Here is a 21381-nt window from a genome sequence, read left to right as displayed (position 1 = left end):
ACTGTTTAATTGTGCATGACACTCCTCCTTGGTACAATAGTATATTAATAGCACCTGCCTGGGTGTTATTGGGAAGATTAAATGGGATGACGTAGCTGAAACACCCTGACATGTGACAGACCTTGTCACATACTAATCACCGTGTTTAGGTGTTGGTTTTGGTGCTGGTGGTCGTTTTTCTTTGACCCTAGACAGAGGCAGAGATAGTGGTGAATGCTGGAGGAGTTTGCATCTCTGAACTTGGGACTGGGCGATCTTTGTCCACATACCAGGGCATCTGACCACCTCCATTTGAGCAGTGGTGCACTGTCCCCGCCAACCACCTGTGTCGTCTGTTTTCTGCATGTGTGCATTTGAGTGGAGGACAGAGCCCTCCACTGACGCTGCGTATGGTTGTGTCCCCTTCCTACCAGCGTAGCTTGGAAACAAGAGTATGGACTGTGGCGCCCCACTGTCTGGTGTTGACTCCTGGTTTCACCACTGGCTAGCTTTGTGACTGGGAGAGCTTAGTTAAGTCCACCACCCCTCGGTTTCTCCTGTAAAACAGTAGTCATAACAGAACCAACCTCAGGCTTATGGTGAGCATAAGTAGAACTTGGCACAAGGAAGTGCCACATAAATGGTCATCGTTTTATTAGTAGCATAATCGCGGGCATCCCACACCTGGAGAATAAAATCCATAGGTAGAAAAGCAAAAAGATGAGGCCTAGAGTAAAGGTTTCAGGTTCAGAGGTAAAATAACTTGGACGTCTAGATCAGGGCTTAGGTTCAGAATTGTGTAGTCAGGGTCCTGGGAGGGCAGCAGTAGGGTGGAGGAGGTGGGATCAGGAACAAAGGATCTTCCTGATGGAGATGTCCCTAGGGAGCCCATGGGGAACCCATGGGGTCAAGAACAGAACTTTGAAGTGACAGGGACTAAGGGATGTTCTCATATAACACATGGATCTGGAAATGTTTCTGTCCAGACCAGTGTTTCACAGCCTTATCACTGTGACATTTGGGGCCAGATAGTTTTTTGTTGGGAGATGGGAGGGGGTGCTATTCTATGTATTATAGGATGTTGTGCAGCAACCCTGGGCTCTATTTACCAGGCCAGTAGCACACCGCACCTCCCTTCAGATTGTGACAAGCGAAAAAAAAAAAATGTCTCCAGACACTGTCAAGTGTCCTCTGCAGGGGCAAAATCACTCTGATTGAGAGGACGGTGATGCAAAAGCATGGACAGACCCAGAGCACGATGAGAGGGAGAAGAGTAAGGGAGCTGGGGAAGGCAGGGAGGGAAGAGATCAAAGGGATAGTGTTCTGAGATGAGAAGAAAGGTGTCCATGACCTGCAGCCCCGGTAAGCTCCGAGATGCATTCATTCGTTTAGCCAGTGAGTGCCTACCACGGATTGGGCACTGTGCTAGTCACTCAACAAAACAGGCAAGGTTTTTACTTAGCTGGAGCTTGCATTTAGTGGGAGAGACAAAAATAAAGTCTATAATAGGTGCTGATTGTATTTTGAAAAGGAAAGCAGGGTAAAAGGATTACCGGGTGTTGTTAGGTGTTCTTTTCAGAGTCAACATCCAGGTCTCCCATGGGCATCTTGGTCAACTCCAGAGCCAGGAATGGCCACCAGCAGTGACCCTCTGGAATCCCTTGATTAGGGAATCTAAGAGTTTGACTTTGATCTTACCAAAGACTTTTCTCTTCACTGAGGTCTGGACTTCAACAGAAACAGGTCAGATCTCTAGCTCTGTCCTTGAGGCTCTGAGACTCAAACGTTACTCTAAATGATGGCTTCACGTTACTGTCACCTTGGAATGCTTTATTAAAAAAATAAAATAAAATAAATAGGCGGGTCAGACTCAATCCCCAGAGATTCTGATTTACTTGGTCTGGCATAGTGAACTGCCATCAGCTGTCACTATTTATTAGAAAGCTCCCAAGAGACTAATGTACGCACAGAGTTGAGAGCTACAGCTCTGAGTGCCTGCAGCCCAGGCTCCTTTGGGGCCTCTGGGAATGAGATAAATTGATTTGGAGGAGTCAGGGGGAGGATGCAAGTGACCTCTGCTTGGATATCTTATCAAAAACAGTCCTCAGAGCTGCACTTTCCTGCAGTAGGGATATTCCTAGCCTCATCCTGCAAGTGAGGAAACCTAATCTGTTCCCACACAAAGTGGGGAAATGGCAGGCTAGACATGCATATGCATAGCCTGTGTTCTTCCTGTAACAGCTGTGCTGCGGTCTTTGGTGAAATTGCCTACATACGTTCCTGGCCTCTGGGACTGGCAGGTTCAGGCCAGGAGTGATCTTTGAATATTTGACAGCTGGTACAGCAAAAGCTGACTGGCCCAAAGGAGGCAGTGAGGCTGTGGCAGTGCATTTAATGGCTGGTTTTCAGTATATCAGGACCCTCCCCCAATTCAATACCCAGCACAGCCCCCCAGGCTCAAAGGGGTGCCAAGGCAGGAGGGGAAGGCCCCTCAGTTATTTGCCTCAGAGGGGAGGCACAACCACTGTTCAGTAGCTCTTTGAAGCATGTTCCAGCCGTCCTCACCTCAGGAGGACGTAGCTTTGTGCCTTTCAAAGCCCTTTCTCATCTATCATCAGGGACTCAGAAGACGAGCCAGGTTTACAGCCCTGCCTTGATGGGGTATGTGCGACCCAGCCTTCTTTTATTTCGTTTGTTGTTTTGAAGATGTAATTATACGTTCATGACACAAAAACAAAGCATAGAGAGCAAAAAGCGGGTTTTGGATTTTTCCAAATCCAAAATATGTTATATATGTGGATTCCCACACATATAACCTCGTTCCTTTCTTCAGGGACAGTCACTGCTACAAACTTTTTGTTTATCTTTCCAGCGCCTTTTCAAAGTCATGTATTTGTATACTATATTTTGGTTTTCTAAATGGCTTTTCTATATTTTTCCCCTTATACCATTTTATCTTGGAGGTTTTTCAGCCTTAGCACAGTTGATGTTTTGAGCCAGATCCTTCTCTGCTCTGGAGGGCCGTCCTGTGCATTGCAGGATGGTGAGCAGCATCCTTGGCCACCACTCACTGGATGCCAGGGGTACCTCACCTCCCAGATGTGACAACCAAAAACAGCCTCAGACATTGCAATTTTCTCATGGGGGGCAAAATTACCCCCAATTAGGAATCACTACTATGGTTCTACTTTGTTCCTTTTAATACGTGGTATCTCATTATATGCATGTAATATTCACTGAACCATTTTCCTATTGATGGGCCCTTAGGTTGTTTCCAGTCTCCTGATGGTGGTAGTAATAATAAAATTCTTAGCATTGACCCTGCTTCCTGGCACTCCTCTAAATGTGTTGCTTATTTTGACTCATTTAATCTTCACCACAACCCTGTGAAGTCATTACTGTGTTTTGTCTCATCTTGCAGATGAGGAAGCTTAGCCCCGGAGAGGACACGTAGAGTGTCTTAAGTCCACACAGATAGCGGATGGCAGAGTTAAATACTGAACCTAGACAGCCTGCTGCAGGCCCACACCCTTACCCAAGGAAATGTACTGCCTCTTTCTATAAACTCTGCCACGGTGAATACCTTTGTGTGTCTCTCATTGTGCACATGTGCAAAGACATCTGAAGACATGTACAGGAAATAAGATTGCTGGATTAAAGAGTATAATAGGGGTGAAGAATGTGTATCTTCAGTCTTAAAGACATTGCCAAATTGCCCTCCATTGAGGTTATACCAATTTCTCTCCTCCAGCACTAGATAAGAATTCTAATCTCAGCCTTTTTAGTGGGTCTAGTCTTTGTTGGTCTCTTGGATGCGTGGTATGTGGTTGACCCTTGAACAGTGCAGGGGTTAGTGGTACCAACCCCCTGTACTGTAGAAAATCCACATATAGTTTTGACTCCCCAAAGAGTTAAGTACTGATAGTCTAATGGTCACTTTACTGGCACCTAAGCAATAACCTAAACAATCTGTTAACACATATTTTGTGTGTTACATGTATTACATACCCTATTCTTACAATAAGATAGAAGAAAATGTTATTAAGAAAATCATAAGGAAAATATATTTACTGTTCATTAAGTAGGAGTAGTTTTCATAGTCATGGCCTTCAAGTTGAGTAGGCTGAGGAGGAAGAGGAGGGGCTGGTCTTACTGTCTCACAGGTGGAAGAGGTGGAGGAGCTGGAAGGGGAGGCAGGAGAGGTAGGCACACTCAGTGTAACTTCCATTGAAAAACATCTGCATATAGGTGGACCCTCACAATTCAAACTAACGTGGCTCAAGGGTCCACTGTATTGTGAGTTGAAGAGGAAAAGGAAGGCAAGCAATGACCATGTTCCAGTTACCGAAGACATCACGTGTAAATATCCTAACAGCAGAGGTGAGGTAGGTTTTCTTTACCCCATTGTATAGATGAGCAAAAAGGCTTTGTGTAATTTTTTCACAGCCGGTAATTGGCAGAGACAAGCTTTGAATCCAGGATTATCTAATATCAAACTGCTGTTCTTTCTTCCCCAGTAGTGCCGAGTTCCTTGAAGAAAATTGTTTTATGGACAGTGTATGAGTCTGTTTTCACGCTGCTGATAAAGACATACCGGACTCACAGTTCTACGTGGCTGGGGAGGCCTCACAATCCTGACGGAAGGTGAAAGGCCTGTCTTACGTGGCCGCAGGGAGAATGAGAGAAGGAGAGCCAAGCGAGAAGGGTTTCCCTTACAGAACCCAGAACCCTCAGATCACGTGAGACTTACTGCCATGAGAAGAGCCAAGCGGAAAGGGTTTCCCTTACAGAACCCAGAACCCTCAGATCACATGAGACTTACTCACTGCCCTGACAACAGCATGGGGGAAACTGCCCCCATGATTCAATTATCTCCCACCAGGTCCCTCCCACAACACATGGGAATTATGGGAGCCATAATTCAAGATGAGATTTGAGTGGGGACCCAGCCAGACCACATCAGACAAGAATCATGCTTCTCAAATTTGGGGTGCGTGGCTGAGTGCAAACACCTGTGAAAACTGCAGGATGAATGCATTACAACTTTCTGGAACAAGTCATTTTACCTGAGTAATTGGACAGGGAAAGCCAAGTGATCTGCTTATCTGGTAAATCATTTAAAACATGATTTTTGGCCGGGCGCGGTGGCTCAAGCCTGTAATCCCAGCACTTTGGGAGGCCGAGACGGGCGGATCACGAGGTCAGGAGATCGAGACCAGCCTGGCTAACACGGTGAAACACCGTCTCTACTAAAAAATACAAAAAACTAGCCGGGCGAGGTGGCGGGCGCCTGTAGTCCCAACTACTCGGGAGGCTGAGGCAGGAGAATGGCATAAACCCGGGAGGCGGAGCTTGCAGTGAGCTGAGATCCGGCCACTGCACTCCAGCCTGGGCGATAGAGCAAGACTCCGTCTCAAAAAAAACAACAACAACAACAACAACAAAAAAAAAAACCCATGATTTTTACATTAACACAAACCCAGATTTATTCTGAAGTAGTATGCACAAATGAACATGTTTCAAAACAAGAAGTCAAAAGAGTTTTCTGTTATGGGCAGCTGCTTTGGGATTTACCGCAAACCATAGAAATAGGCATCAGCCCTCCTGTACTCTTCAGGGATATCTGCCCAAAGTTTGAGAATTCCCAGGCAAAGAATAGGGCTTTGTTCTCGAAGGCCCTGCAGCAGTGGTGTGCTGGAGCTGGTTCACCCAAGCCATTCAGCCCCATGCCAAGTGACGTCAGTTCAGTAGCTTACAGCCTGCTGTGGTGGGAGTGTGTATTAGTCCGTTCTCACACTGCTAATAAAGAAATCCCTGAGACTGGTAATTTATAAAGAAAAGTTTAGGCCGGGCGCGGTGGCTCAAGCCTGTAATCCCAGCACTTTGGGAGGCTGAGACGGGCGGATCACGAGGTCTGGAGATCGAAACCATCCTGGCTAACACGGTGAAACCCTGTCTCTACTAAAAAATACATAAAACTAGCCGGGCAAGGTGGCAGGCACCTGTAGTCCCAGCTACTCGGGAGGCTGAGGCAGGAGAATGGCATAAACCCGGGAGGCGGAGCTTGCAGTGAGCTGAGATCCGGCCACTGCACTCCAGCCTGGGCGACAGAGCGAGACTCCGTCTCAACAAAAAAAAAAGAAAAGAAAAGTGTAATTGGCCCACGGTTCTGCAAGTTGTACAGGAAGCAGCAGCTTCCAGGGAGGCATCAGGAAACTTTTACTCATGGCAGAAGGCAAAGTGGGAGGAGGTGTCTTACATGGTGGGAGCAGGAGAAAGAGGCGGGGGTTGCGACACACTTCTAAACAACTAGATCTCGTGAGAACTGACTCATGAGACCAGCACCAAAGGGACGGTGCTCAACCATTGACGAAGGATCCACCCCCATAATCCAGTCACCTCCCACCAGGCCCCACCTCCAACACTGGGGATTACAATTGAGCATGAGATTTGGGTGGGGACACAGAGCCAAATGGTATCAGAGGATTTACTCCGTGGAAGTTAGTAAACACTATAAATCACCCCTGCAGCAAGCTGCTTGTTAAACATTCCCCAGCACACCATTGTCATAGGGTCTAACACAGCCCAGAATTCAGGTGTCCAGGATTCAGGGCAGGCCCCTTGGTCCCCATCTCTGTACGAAGGAAGCCTCGCTCAGAAAAGTCAGAATCAAAAGCCAGTCTGCTCAGTTCGTCACCGAGCCCTCGCTCCTCAGTCTTAACATGATATGCTCAAATTTCCCCCAACTCCTGTGGCCACTCTACTATGACAGAAACATGGGGATGTTTTCAGTAAGCATTTCACCACACTGACGCCTCCTGTACCCTGCCAGGGTGGATAGTGGACTTCTGCCCCGTGTGAGGAGTGCAGTGTGTGCAGCTTGTGGATAGGGCCTCAAATCCAGGCTCCATCAGCTAAAGCTCTGTGACAACAGACGGGTCATCATCCCTCATCCCTGCGATGGAAAATAGGAACCCTGGGTGGTTGGTTTGCCATTAAAGGTTAAAGGAGATGGTGTAATGCATATAAAGGATCCAGCACAGCTTTTATTCTCATCGTTGTTAACTGCAGAGGTGATGTCGCTGCCCAGGCATGGGGTACATTCAACACACACACCTGAGCACGTGCATAGAGCACGTGGGCAAAGGACGGTCAATGTGACATTTTACCAAACTCACCTCCCACAGAACTGGCCCCACCTGGCACTTGTAACCTCAACAGCAATGATGGTAAATACAGTTTACCTTAATGGAGCATTGACTGATATGATCTCATCTCATCCTCCAACAGCCCTTTGTCCTCCCTTTGCAGATGTAAAGGGGGGAGATAAAGACCCATCAAGGTTCAGTAACTTGCTCAGGATCACACAGCTACACACATGAGAACATTGGTCAACTCATTGTCCGGTGAAGGACAAGAGGTGAAGCCAGAAGGCAGATGTGCTCACAATGGAACGTGTTTCCCCTGTGAAGAAGTGGCACCTGATACATGCGAAGGATAGCCCTACCCCGGTTTAGTGGGTGAGGAAAGGCTCCTTGAAAAAGTGCTGGTAAAGAAAGTTAATATTACAGAGCCGTTCAGTCATTCAGTTAGCAAACACTTAAGCCCTTTCCGTGTGCTGGATGCTGGTCTAAGGCACTTGGAATAGAGACACCCGTCCTCGGGACGGTTGACGGTAAGCACTAGACATAATAAGCAAATTGTGCTGTGAGTTACACCATGATAAGAGCTACTGAAAAAAGAAATATCTGAACCAGCTGTGAAGGGTAGGTGGGGGCAGCTTGCGTTATTAAATAGAATGGTTAGTGAGGCTTGCTGAGAAGGTGAGGTTTGAGCAGACTGAAGGAAGTGAGGTGGGGCTGTGGCAGCCCCTTCAGGGACTAGCAGGGAAGCACCGGCATGGGGATGGGGGTGTGGGACCCGAATGTGATTCTTGATTCTTACAACTCCCTCCAGAAGTAGGTTCTGAATTGTCCCCAGTTGAGAGGTGAGGAACCTGCAGCACGGAGAGGTCCAGTGGCTTGCCCAGGGTAACACAGCTGATAGGAACACTTGCCACGCTCAGGTGATCTGACCCCAGAGTGATGTGTTTACCACCACTGGTGGCCGCCTGGCCCTTCCCTCTGGCTAAAACAAGGCAAGACCCTGAGCTTCCTCAGCATGAGGGAGCTCTGGATGCACGTGCGTGCGCACACGCGTGCGTGCAAGAGGGAGGCAGGCAGGGCTGGTGTTTCTGGAATCCTTTCTGCCTCTTGGAGTGGCCTCACAGGCCAACTTCAGTGATCACGAGCCTACCTCTTCATCTCACCGTAGCCCTGTGATTCCCCTGAATTACCGATGTTTTCAGCACCTGGTCACTGACAAAGCCAAAGAAGCCCATTTATTGGGCATGAGGACTGGAAGGAAATGGTGGAAGGGTCACTGTGTTCATTTCCTCTTGCTGCTGTGACAAATTACCACAAACTTAATGGCTTCAAGCTACACTCATGTATTCTCTTAACAGTTCTGAAAGGCAGAGCTATGAAGCCGTGTCAGCAGGTGTTCCTTCGTCTTCAAGGCCAGCAGCATAGCTTCCATCTTGCAATTTCTTTTTCTCTCTGACTCTCATCCTTCTGCCTCCCTTTTATAAAGAGGACCCTTGTAATTATGTTGAGCCCACTTGGGCAATCCAAGATTATGCTATTGAAAATGATCTATTTAGCCTTTAACCTCTTCCCTGGCATACAACTCCTGAAATCTTAGAATTTCCAAAGTGATGTCTGTGAACCCAAAATATCGGAGACAAGTCTTAGTCAATTTAGAAAGTTTATTTTGCCAAGGCTAAGGACACACCTGTGACACAGCCTCAGGAGGTCCTGACACATGCCCAAGGTGGTCGGGGCACAGCTAGGTTCTATACGGTTTTGGGAGACATGAGACATCAGCCAGTATATGTGAGATGTACATTGGTTTGGTCCGGAAAGGTGGAACAACTCAAAGGGAGGGAGGGGCCTTCCAGGTCATAGGTAGATAAGAGACAAACAGTTGCATTCCTTGAGTCTCTGATTAGCCTTTCACTGAATACACAGTTTACATGTGAGAGGAGGGTAGAGGAGTAGTCACGTATGCCTTAGTCTGGCTTAGTGAAATAGGGCAGAGGAAGCAATCAGATACGTGTTTGTCTCATGAATTCTGTGTGTCCTTTGTCCATAAAGGATTTCCTTGTGGGCAAACTGTGAGGGAGGTATGTGGTTAGTAATAAAATGGGAGGCAGGTTTGCCTGAAGCAGTTCCCATCTTGACTTCCCTTTGGCTTAGTGATTTTGGGGTCCAGAGTTTTTGTTGTTTTTGAGACAGAGTCACCCAGGCTCTGTCACCCAGGCTGCAGTGCAGTGGCGTGATCTTGGCTCACTGCAACCTTTGCCTCCCAGGTTCAAGCGATTCTCCTACCTCAGGCTCCCAAGTAGCTGAGATTATAGGCATGTGCTAATTTTTGTACTTTTAGTGGAGACGGGGTTTCCCCATTTTGGCCAAGGTGGTCTTGAACTACTGACCTCAAGTGATCTGCCCACCTCAGCCTCCCGAAGTGCTGGGATTACAGGCGTGAGCCACCATGCCCTTTTCTTTTACATGTCTTTTGTATGCTAATGAGATGGCTGGTGGCTGGTAGCCCCTGGGTAGCTTCAGGATGGGGTTGGTCACCAGAAAGACTGAGGCAGGACTAGACGGTTGGGACTTTCAGCTCCACCCTCCAACCTCCGGGGAGGGGAGAAAGACTGAAGGTTAAGTCGATCACCAAGGGCCAGTAATTTAATCTTGCCTGTGTCATGAAGCCACCATAAATACTCAGAAGGACAGGGTTTGAAGAGCTTCTGGATAGCTGAACACGTGGAGGTTCTTGGAGGGTTCCCAAGGAAGGCATGGAAGCTCCACACCACCTCACACATACCTTGTATTTCTACACGTTTCTCCCTCTGTATTATTCAGAGTAGCCTTCATCATCAACCAGTAAATGTCAGTATTTGCCTGAGTTCTGTGAGCTGCTTTAGCAAATTATTAATTGAATAATTATTAATAATTATTATTATATTTATATATAAATAATCCCCAAAAGGGGATTGTGGGAACCCCAGCTTAAAGCCAGTCAGTCGCATGTTCCTGAAGTCCGGACTTGCATCTGAATGTGGGGCAGTCTTGGGGGCTGAGCCCTCAAGCTCTAGGATCTGATTCTATGCCCAGGAACACAGTGTCAGAATTGAGTTGGAAGACAACCAGCTGGGGGTGTGGGGAAAATTCCTCACACATGTGGTCATGGAAGTCTTCTGTATTGATTGCTGTGGTGTGAGAGCAGAGGAAAAACGGTTTGTGTTTTTTCTATTTTCAGGATAATGTCCCCCGCCCCCAAGATCCTTAACTTCATCACATCTGCAGAGTTCCTTTTGCTATGTAAGGTGCCATATTCATGGGTTCTGAAGATCAGGATGTCCATATCTTTGTGGGGGCCATAACTCTGGTCTGCCACAGTCACTAATGCCCCAGGGCCCTCGTCCCCCGATCCCATTCCCAGGCAGATGAAGTCAGGTATCCCCCTTAGCCTGATGTGGCCGGCGTGGCACACAGTGCTAATTAGAGGCCCCTCCTGGACCATGGCTCACCCACATGGGACCCCACCCCTTCTTGCCCAGTGAGTGTTGCTGGAAAAGAGGGTCCCAATGCAGACCATAAGAGAGGTTTCTTGGATCTTGCGCAGGAGGGAATTCAAGGTGAGTCACAGAGCACGGTGAAAGAAGCAAGTTTATTGGGAACTACTCTGTTACAGAGTAGGGTGTTCTCAGAAAGCAGGAGAAGGAATGGGAAACTGTAAGCAGCTATCATTAAACCCGGAATGTGCAGATGAGCTCACTGAAGGTAGGGGCTATTTGTGCTATCAATGACCATTCATCCTTCAACCGAAGCCTGGTCATTGATGTTATCTCTGAGTAAAGTGGGCTGCACTCTCAGGACACCTGGACATTCTGCAGGCTTGGTGGGAGATGTTCTGTGTGTCCATAAACTTTCTGTAATTATAATAGGTGGTCAGCTCAGGATGTAGCTATTTTCAGACTGTAAGCATGAACCTTATAGCGGGGGCCTTGTGAACGTCTAGCTACTCACTTTAAGACAGAGTCACCCTGGTCATGTTTTATTAAACCAGAGGCCTGGTAACCAGGGATCCCTCTCACAAGAGCTCTAACAAGAGGTGGGGGTTACCTCTTACTGGCTTATGTTTCAGAGTCTGCAGGGCCACCTCCCAGGTTCCAGCATTCTCAAGGGTCTCCCAGGACCCAGCTGGTAGTCATGCTCACACCTTGGGCCAGGGAATGGCCACGACAGAACTGTGTCTCTGGGATGGGGTTTCAGCACACTGAGGATTTGGTTGAGTTAGTCAACAAGTGTTTCTTGAGCACCTGCTCTGTGCTAGGTTGGTTCTCAGCCCTGGGAGGAGAGCGGCGAACAAAACGAAGTCTCCGCTTTCCAGCCCAGATCACTGTGTGTGTGTAGGGAGGCGGGAGGTACTACCCACATAAACAAGCTGTTTTCGGAAAGTGGTAAGTGTTGTGTGGAAAATGGGGCAATACAATACTAGAGCATGGGACAGCACTGCCTCGCAGAAACATAATGTGAGGCATATAATTTTACATTTTCCAGTAGCTACATTGGAAAGGGTAAAAAGCAACACATTTATCATTAGAGTTAATTTTGTTTTGTTTAGCTTTGTTTTTGAAACAGGGTCTCACTCTGCTACCCAGGCTGGACTGCAGTGGCATGATCTTTGCCCACTGCAACCTCTGCCTCCCAGGCTCAAGCAATCCTCCTATCTCAGCCTCCCAAGTCGCTGTATTTTTAGTAGAGACGGGGTTTCACCTTGTTAGCCAGGATGGTCTCAATCTCCTGACCCCGTGATCCACCCACCTCGGCCTCCCAAAGTGCTGGGATTACAGGCCTGAGCACCCGGCCTATCATTGTTCTTTATATGGACTTGCTTTCCCTACTGGAATGTAAGGTGCCTGGGAGCCGGCAGTCTTCCACTGTAACTCACTGCTGTCTCCCCACTACCTGGGACAGCTGGACACCTAGTAGGTGCTCAGTAAATACTTGTCAAATGGATGGCCAGAGGTCTGTACAGTCCTTATTTGCCTCCTGATCAAGAACCTGCTGCAGTCTTAGGCACAAAAAGTGTTGGCCGTGCCCCTCCCTGACCGTGAGAGGGTGAGGGGGACAGAAATGCGCCAGGTGTTCTGACGTCTGTGTGTGCGTCTGGGTGTGTGTGTGTGCATCTGGGTGTGTGTGTGCGTGTCTGGGTGTGTGTGTGTGCGTCTGGGTGTGTGTGTGCGCCTCCAGGTTAGGGGCCTGTGCGCTCTGGCACTGCCCAAAAGACCCAGTTGGCCTCATGACCTGTCTTCTCCCCACAGCCCCGCCTTACCAGCTCTCTGCCCCTCTCTGAGTGTGGACCCTAAAGGGGGAGAAGGGATGCCAGCTGCACGGGGGAAATCCAAATCCAAGGTAAGTGGCAATTCCTGTTTCTTCAGGAACATCCCATCGTGTCCTGTGAGATGTGGACCATTTGCTTTCCTTCCATGGAGACTTGTTGCCTATTGGAGATCCATCCAACACCTAGCCCTTGGTTTTCTTCCATTGCCATGGGGGATGAGAGCCTGAGAAGGGCCCAGCAGCCAGGAAACTGCCCAGTGGGCCTCTCTCCATTCCCCAGTGTGCACATGGCCACTTGCCTGTTGGTTCAACATTTCTAGGGGCTTTGCTAGTGCCGGGAGAAATGTCATCCTCTCTGGAGGAAGATGAGAGCCACTGTGATTTCTCAGCATGCAGATAAATGCCCAGGTGGGGACTGCAGTAGCAGAAGGGATTTGACATGTGCTCTGGAGTTAGTCTTGTTGTGTGGTTTTGTTTCTCCTTGTAAAACCCATATTTACATGGAGGAAATCTCTCCAGCTAAGGTCCCAAGACTCAGAGGCACCACATAGCCCTGCTATTCCATTGAGTGCATTGGCGCAGGCACTGAGGTGGTATGGGCAGCCTCCTGTGGTCAGCATGCTCCACCGCTGTCAATCATCAAGTGATTTTTACAACAGGCATCTCAAATGCAGTTTCCCATAACAAGCGTGTTTGCTTTCACTTACGTGTATTAGTTCCCCCTTGCTGCTTTAACAGATTAGCTGCAAACTTGGCAGCTCAAAACAACACGTGTTTATTATCATGCAGTTTTGTGGTTGGCGTCCAGGCACAACGTGGTTTAGCTGGGTCATCTGCTTTGGAGTTCACAGGGCTGAAATCAAGGTGTCGGTCGGCTGTGTTCTCATTTGGGGCTGAGGTCCTCTTCCAAGCTTGCTGGTTATTGGCCAGATTCAGTTCCTTCTCACACTTTCCACCTGACCCTCATTTTTCATCTTCAAGACAGCAAGAACCAATAACCAACTGGCCAGGTCAAGTCTGAGATAATCCGCCAAGGTCAAGTGGTCAGTAACCTTGATTGTACCCTCAAAGAACCTTTTGTCATGTGTAACATACTCACAGGTTTCTTGGAGAGCATGTGGTTAGGAGATTAAATCGGGAGCTACACTATCTGGACTGAACCCTAGCTTCTCCATTTACTAGCTGTGAGACCTGCAGGAAGTTTTCTTCTGTCTCTGGGCCTCCGTTTCCTCATCTGTAACATCCTGTGATTCTGCTGACAGTGCCTCTGTCACTGATTCACATGAGCACTAAGTGAACCAGCACAGTCAGGTGCTTAGAAGAATGCCTTGACTTTGTAAATGCCTGGTCGATCCAGGCTGCCGCGTGTTCTTAATGCAACATAATTTTAATAACAGCTATGTCTTCTATTGTATTTTATTTAATTTATTTAACACACCTGCCCCTTTTGGCCTCAGAACCCTGAATGCTTCCTGAATGATTCTTGGTACCTCGTGTCTCCCATGTTTAAGATGTGCGCACCGTTTCCTCCAGCCACGTGGAAGCACAAGTCCATGGTGAATAGACATTTGATTTTTCATTTCAGGCACCTATAACATTTGGGGACTTAGCCATCTACTTCTCCCAGGAGGAGTGGGAATGGCTGAGCCCCATTCAGAAGGATTTGTATGAAGATGTCATGTTGGAGAATTACCGGAACCTGGTCTCGCTTGGTAAGGCTCTTCTTCCCCAACAATCCAGAACCAGCCTACTGAGGGACATGCATCACTCTGGGTCTGGTCTGGAAAATGGAAACCACTGCAATTTCTGTTTTTAAAGAGCTTTATTGAGATATAATTCACATAGTATGCAATTCACCCATAAAAAGTGCACAATTAAATGGTTTTTATAATAGTATATTCAGAGTTATGCATCCATCACCACAATCGATTATATTTTCATTATTCCCACCCCAAAACCCAGTACCCATAAGCAGTCACTCTTCGTCTCCCCCAACCACTCATACCCCCCGGATTGGGCAACTACTAGTCCATTTTCCATCTCTATGGATATGCCTGTTCTGGTCCTTTCATATGTGTGAAATCATAAATACATGGCTTCTTTCATTTACGATGTTTTTGAGGTTCATCACGTTGTAGCATGTGCCAATACCTCATTTCTTTTCATTGTCAAATAATATGTATTGTATGGATAGACCACATTTGTTTATCTAGTCATCAGTTAATTGACGGGCATTTGGGTTGTTTCCACTCTCATTATTTTGATATGCTGCTGTGAACATGTACAAGTTTTTTGTGTGGATGTATGGTTTCATTTCTCTGAGGTATAGACTTAGGGGTAGAATTGCTGAGTCATATGGAAACTCTGTAGGTAACTTTTGAGTTCTTTTGATAGACTTTTTTTTTTTTTTTTTGGAGACAGAGTGTTGCTCTATCTCCATCTCCGGGCTGGAGTGCAGTGGCGCGATCTCTGCTCACTGCAACCTCCGCCTCCCAGGTTCAAGCAATTCCCCTGCCTCAGCCTCCCAGGTAGCTGGGATTACAGGTGTGCTCCACCACAGCTGGCTAATTTTTTGTATTTTAGTAGAGACGGGGTTTCACCATGTTGGCCAGGATGGTTTCGATTTCCTGACCTCGTGATCTTCCCACCTCAGCTTCCCAAAATACTGGGATTACAGGTGTGAGCCACTGTGCCCGGCCCTCTTTTGATAGAATTTAAGGAATTGATTTAAGAGGTGTTGTTGAACGGTGAACTGTGGACATTGATGTAACTGCAGGATGCTGCCACCATCCCTGGGGTTGGAGGGACAAAGGGAAGAGTTTAGGGTTTTTAGGGCTTCAAGGAAGGTCTCCTTGGATCTGGGACTCAGACTTCTGAAGGAGGGGGCAGTGTGCTGCCTGATTTGTTTATACTTCTGAGGGGCCAGATGAAACTGGTTCTGGGAATACAGAACTAAAAAAAAAACCAAACATTGAAACCAGCAAAGCCCGTTATTGGTGGATGTTGACAGGAAGCAGCTGGTGAAGCAGAAGTGAAGATAGCAAAGCCCCAGCCCTGGCACACAAAACAGACAATAAAAGGGTGGGGGTCTGGAGCAGAAAGACAGTAAGTTCATAACCAGCCTCAGGAGCTTCTGACCTAATTCTCAGGAAAATAGTTTGCTTTGTAGAATTAAAGTTTAACAACTCTACTGGCTATAATTTAGATTTCTGCCTCCACGTGTGAGATTTAAACAACCAAACTCAACACCGCACACTCTAACACCAGATGTTTGGGGATTTTCCCACACACAACAAACAGTTCTCCAGCAGACTCCAGCTGGGTGTCCTCCAATTTAATTCTGACAGTGTCTACCTGGAGATAGTGTCAGATCCCACAGGGTAAGGGCCCAGTCCCACAAGACTGTCCCCTACTTCAGAGGCCTTCTGACTGACCAACTCTAAATTCGGGGATTCCCATGACCCTCTCCTCAAGTTCAGTCATTTGCTAGAGTAGCTTTCAGAACTCAGGGAGGCGCTTTATTTATGCTTACCAGTTTAGTGTAAAAGATATTACAGAGGATGCAGTTGAACAGCCAGATGCAAGAGATGCAGAGGACAGGTTATAGGGGAGGGGCACAGAGCATGCACCTTCTACTGTACCACCTTCCACGTGGTCAACAACCCTGAGGCTCTCCAAACCCAGTCCACTGGGGGCTTTTAAGGAGGCTTCAGGTAGGCAAGGTTGATTAAATCATTGGCCATTAGTGATCAGCTCAACTTCCAGCCCCTGACCCCTCCCCAGAGGTCAGGAGGTGGGACTGAAAGTTCCAACCCTCTAATCACATGGTTGGCAACCGGCCCCCATCTGAAGGCTGTCCAGGAGCCCCCAACCACAGTCTTCTCATTAGCATACAAAAGGCACATATGCAGGAGATTCCAAGGGTTTAAGGAGCTGTGTGCCAGGAAATAGGGGTGAAAAGCAAATAATGTTTCTTATTAGAAATCACAATTTCACACTCCCCATTCTCCAGCTGCCCTTCACATCCTGCGTGCTCCCTTCATGTTACTACACCTGCATTCCTGTTGATGCAGAACGTGGCTGTGACTTCTGTGGTGCCCATATTTATGATCATTTCCCATGTTTGTGCCATGTACAGGTCTTTCCTTTCGGAGACCAAATGTGATCACCTTATTGGAGAAAGGGAAAGCGCCCTGGATGGTAGAGCCAGTAAGAAGACGCCGGGCTCCTGGTGAGTGACAGAGAACCACGGCATATGTCTCAGTCTACTGGGGCTGCTATAACAGAATGCCATACACTAGGTGACTTACAAACAACAGAAATCTACTTCTCACAGTTCTGGAGGCTGAGAAGTCCAAGATCAATGCCTGAGCAGATTCGGTGTCTGGTGAGGACCACTTCCTGGTTCATAGGTGGCACCTTCTTGCTGTGTCTGCACATGGAGGAAGGAGTGAGGGAGCTCTCTGGGAGAGAGATTATAGGTGATTATAGATGATATTAATCTCATTCATGAGGGTTCCACCTTGGTGATTTAAACACCTCCCAAAGGCCCTACCTCCTAATACCATTACCTTAGATAGTAAGATTTCAGCATATTTTTAGTGTTTGGAGCCTCCAAACACTAAAAAGTGCAAAAAGTGTGGGAAAGCCTTCAGTCAGGTGTCATCCCTTTTACTTCATAAAAGAACCTCCCCATACTGTTCTCAGTAGTGGCTGTACTAATTTACATTCCCATAGTGTACGAGGGTTCCCCTTTCTCCATATCCTCACCAGCATTTGTTTTGCCTGCTTTGGGATAAAGGTCATTTTAACTAGGGTGAGATGATACTGTGTAGTTTTGATTTGCATTTTTCTGATGATCAGTGATGTTGAGCACTTTCTCATATGCCTGTTTGCCATGTGTATGTACTTCTTTTTTTTTTTTTTTTTTTTTTTTTTTGAGACGGAGTCTTGCTCTGTCGCCCAGGCTAGAGTGCAGTGGCCGGATCTCAGCTCACTGCAAGCTCCGCCTCCCGGGTTCAGGCCATTCTCCTGCCTCAGCCTCCCGAGTAGCTGGGACTACAGGCGCCAGCCACCTCGCCCGGCTACTTTTTTTGTATTTTTTTTAGTAGAGATGGGGTTTCACTGTGTTAGCCAGGATGGTCTTGATCTCCTGACCTCGTGATTCGCCCGTCTTGGCCTCCCAAAGTGCTGGGATTACAGGCTTGAGCCACCGCGCCCGGCCAATCTTCTTTTGAGAAATGTCTATCAGATCTTTTGCCTATTTTTTAATTGGATTATTGCATTTTTTTCTATAGAGTTGTTTGAGCTCCTTGTGTATTCTATGGTTATCAATCCCTTGTCAGATAGGTAGTTTATATTTTCTCCCATTCTGTAGATTGTCTCTTCACTTTGTTGATTGTTTCCTTTGCTGTGCCCAAGCTTTTTAACTTGATATGATTCTATTAGTCCATCTTTAGTTTCATTGCCTGTGTTTGTGGGGTATTACTCAAGAAATCTTTGCCCAGACCAATGTCCTGGATACTTTTGCCAGTGTTTTGTTTTAGTAGTTTGATTGTTTTAGGTCTTAGATTTGTCTTTAATCCATTTTGATTTGATTTTTGCATATGGCAAGAGATAGGGGTCTAGTGTCTTTTGCATGTGGATATTCAGTTTTTCCAGCACTATTTATTGAAGAGACTGTCCCTTCCCCAATATATATTTATAACATCTTTGTTGAAAATGAATTCACTGTAGATGTATGGATTTATTTCTGGGTTCTCTGTTCTGTTCCATTGGTCTGTGTGTCTGTTTTTATCTCAGTACCATGCTGTTTTGGTTACTATAGCTCTGTAGTATAATTTGAACTTAGGCAATATGATTCCTACAGTTTTATTCTTTTTGCTCAGGATGGCTTTGGCTATTCTGGGTCTTTTGTGGTTCCATATAAAGTTTAGGATTATTTTTTCTATTTCTGTGAGGAATGTCTCTGGTATTTTGATAGGGATTGCATTGAATCCATAGATTAATTTGGGTAGTGTGGGCATTTTACTAATAATTATTCTTCAAATCCATAGCATGGACTATCTTTTTATGTTTTTGTGTCCTTATCAATTTCTTGCATCAAGGTTTTGTAGTTTTCATTGTAGAGTTCTTTCACTGCTTTTGTTAAGTTTATTCCTAGGCATTTTATTTTATTTGTAGCTATTGTAAATGGGATTACTTGATTTCTTTTTCAGATTGTTCACTGTTGGCATATAGAAATGCTGCTGGATTTTTATATGTTGATTTTGTATCCTGCAACTTTACTAAATTTATCAGTTGTAATAGTTTCTAGGGTAGATTTTTTACGATTTCCCAACCAAAAGATCATATCATCTGCAAAGAAGAATAATTTGACGTCTTCTTTTCCAACTTGGATGCCTTTTATTTCTTTCTCTTCTCTGAGTGCTCTGGCTAGGACTTCCAGTGCTATGTTGAATGTAGAATAATAGTTGTGAAAGTGGGCATTCTTTTTATGTTCCTGATCTTACAGGAAAGGCTTTCAGGGTTTTTTCCCATTCAGTATGATACTAGCCATGGGTCTGTCATATACAGCTTTTATTGTGTTGAGGAATGTTCCTTTATACCCAGTTTTTTGAGGGATCATGTCATGAAGGGATGTTAAATTTTATCAAATGCTTTTCAACATCAACTGAAGTGATCATATGTTTTTTGTCCTTCATTCTGTTTATATATATCATTGATTTGCATATGTCAAAGCATCCATGCATTCCTGGGATGAATCGCTCTTGTTCATGATGAATGATCTCTTTAATGTGTTGAATTCAGTTTGCTAGTATTTTGTTGAGGATTCTTGAGTTAATATTAATGAAAGATATTGGTCTGTAGCTCTTTTTTTGATGTGTCCTTGGTTTTGGTATCAGGGTAATACTGGCCTTGTAGAATGAGTTTGGAAGTATTCTCTCCTCCTCTATTTTTTGGAATAGTTTGAGTAGGATTGGTATTGGGTTTTTTTTTTTTTTTTTTTTTTTTTTTTAAGTATTTGGTAAAACTCAGCAGTGAAGCTATCAAGTCCTGGGCTTTTCTTTGCTGGGAAACTTTATTACAGCTTCAATCTTATTGTTTGTTATTTCTCTGTTCAGGTTTTGGATGTCTTCATGATTCAGTCTTGGTAGGTTGTATGTGTCTAGGAATGTATCTTATTTATTCTAGGTTTTCTAATATATTGGCCTAGGTTGCTCATAGTAGTCTCTAATGATCCTTTGAGTATCAGCTGTAATCATTCCTTTTGCATCTCTGGTCTTATGTCTTTTTTTCTTAATCTGATTAAAGCTTTGTCAATTCTGTTTATCTTTTTGAAGAAATTTCATTTTGTTGATCTTTTGTGGGTTTTATTGTTGTTGTTATTGTTGTTGTTGTTTTGAGACAGAGTCTCACTCTGTCACCCAGGCTGGAGTGCACTGGCATGATCTCGGCTCACTGCAACCTCCACTACCTGTGTTCATGCAATTCTCCTGCCTCAGCCTACCAAGTAGCTGGGATTACAGGCGTCTGCCACCACACCCAGCTAATTTTTGTATTTTTAGTAGAGACGGGGTTTCACCATGTTGGTAAGGCTGGTCTTGAACTCCTGACCTCAGGTGATCTGCCCACCTTGGCCTCCTAAAGTGCTGGGATTACAGGTGTAAGCGACCATGCCCGGCCTCTTTTGTGGTTTTTAAATTTCATTTCTTTCTGCTCTGATCCTTACTATTTCTTTTTTTCTGCTAACTTGCGATTTGGTTTGCTCTTGCGTTTCTAGTTCATTAAGATGCATCATTAGGTTATCTGAAGTTTTTCTACATTTTTGGTGTATGTGTTTATTGTTACAGACTCTCTTCATACTGCTTTTACTGTATCCCATAGGTTACAGCATGTTTTCGTATGTTGTGTTTTCATTATCATTTGTTTCAGGGAATTTTTAAATTTTAATTAAGAAATTTCTTCAGGCCGGGGGTGGTGGCTCATGCCTATAATCCCAGCACTTTGGGAGGCAGAAGTGGGCAGATCACCCAAGGTTGGGAGTTCGAGACCAGCCTGGCCACCATGGTGAAACGCTGTCTCTCCTAAAAATACAAAAAAGCTATCTGGGCATGGTGGTGGATGCCTGTAATCCCAGCTACTCAGGAGGCTGAGGCAGGAGAATTGGTTGAACCCGGGAGGTGGAGGTTGCAGTGAGCCGAGATTGCGCCATTGCACTCTAGCCTGGGCAAGAACAGCGAAACTCCGTCTCAAAAAAAAAAAGAAATTTCTTCATTGATCCACTGGTCATTCAGTATTATATTTTTAAATTTCAATGTGTTTGTAACTTTCCAAAGTTCTTCTCATTATTGATTTCTAGTTTTGTTCTATTGTGATCAGAGAAGATACTTGATATGATTTCAATTTGAAAGACTTTTTTTTTTTTTTTTGAGACAGGGTCTTGCTCTGTCACCCAGGCTGAAGTACAGTGGTGTGATCACGACTTACTGCAGCCTTAACCTTCTAGGCTCAAGCAATACTCCCATCTTGGCCTACTGAGTAGCTGGGACTACAGCATGTGCCACCATGCCTGGCTAATTTTTGTGTTTTTTTTTTAAGATGGGATTTCATCATGGTGCCCAGGCATTGAGCTCAAGCAATCCACCTGCCTCAGCCTCCCAAAGTGCTGGGATTACAAGTGTGAGCCAATGCACCCAGTTTTTTTTGGATTTTTAAGACTTGTCTTGTGTCCTAATATTTCATAGTCTATACTTGAGAATGATCCATGTGCTGAGGAGAATGTGTAACCTGTAGTCATTGGATGAAATTGTCTAAATAAATATCTACTAGGTCCATTAGGTCTGATGTTTCTTTGTTGATTTTCTGTCTGGATGATTTGTGCAATGCTGAAAACGAAGTGGTTAAGTCTCCAACAATTATTGTATTGTGGTCTGTCTTTCTCTTAGCTCCG

General features: G+C 45.7%; 1 protein-coding gene across 7 annotated transcripts in view; it reads left to right on the top strand.

Annotated features, from left to right (window-relative positions):
- Positions 1-21381, top strand: part of ZNF667 (zinc finger protein 667) — a 33355-nt gene that overhangs the window by 1393 nt on the left and 10581 nt on the right. For 5 of the 7 annotated variants that reach the window (XM_005590466.5, XM_074024851.1, XM_005590465.5 and 2 more), the window contains exons 2-4: positions 12410-12500; positions 14014-14140; positions 16567-16659. In XM_005590466.5, the coding sequence (XP_005590523.1) occupies positions 12468-12500; positions 14014-14140; positions 16567-16659 (253 nt within the window). In that variant the 5' untranslated portion in view covers positions 12410-12467. The remainder of the gene's footprint in view (positions 1-12409; positions 12501-14013; positions 14141-16566; positions 16660-21381) is intronic. The other 2 variants (XM_074024852.1, XM_065534986.2) reach the window with 1 other exon arrangement.

Source organism: Macaca fascicularis, chromosome 19 (genome assembly GCF_037993035.2).
Source record: "Macaca fascicularis isolate 582-1 chromosome 19, T2T-MFA8v1.1".
Lineage (NCBI taxonomy): Eukaryota > Metazoa > Chordata > Mammalia > Primates > Cercopithecidae > Macaca > Macaca fascicularis.
Note: the sequence above shows the minus strand (reverse complement) of the source record. Positions and strands in the feature narration are given on the sequence as shown.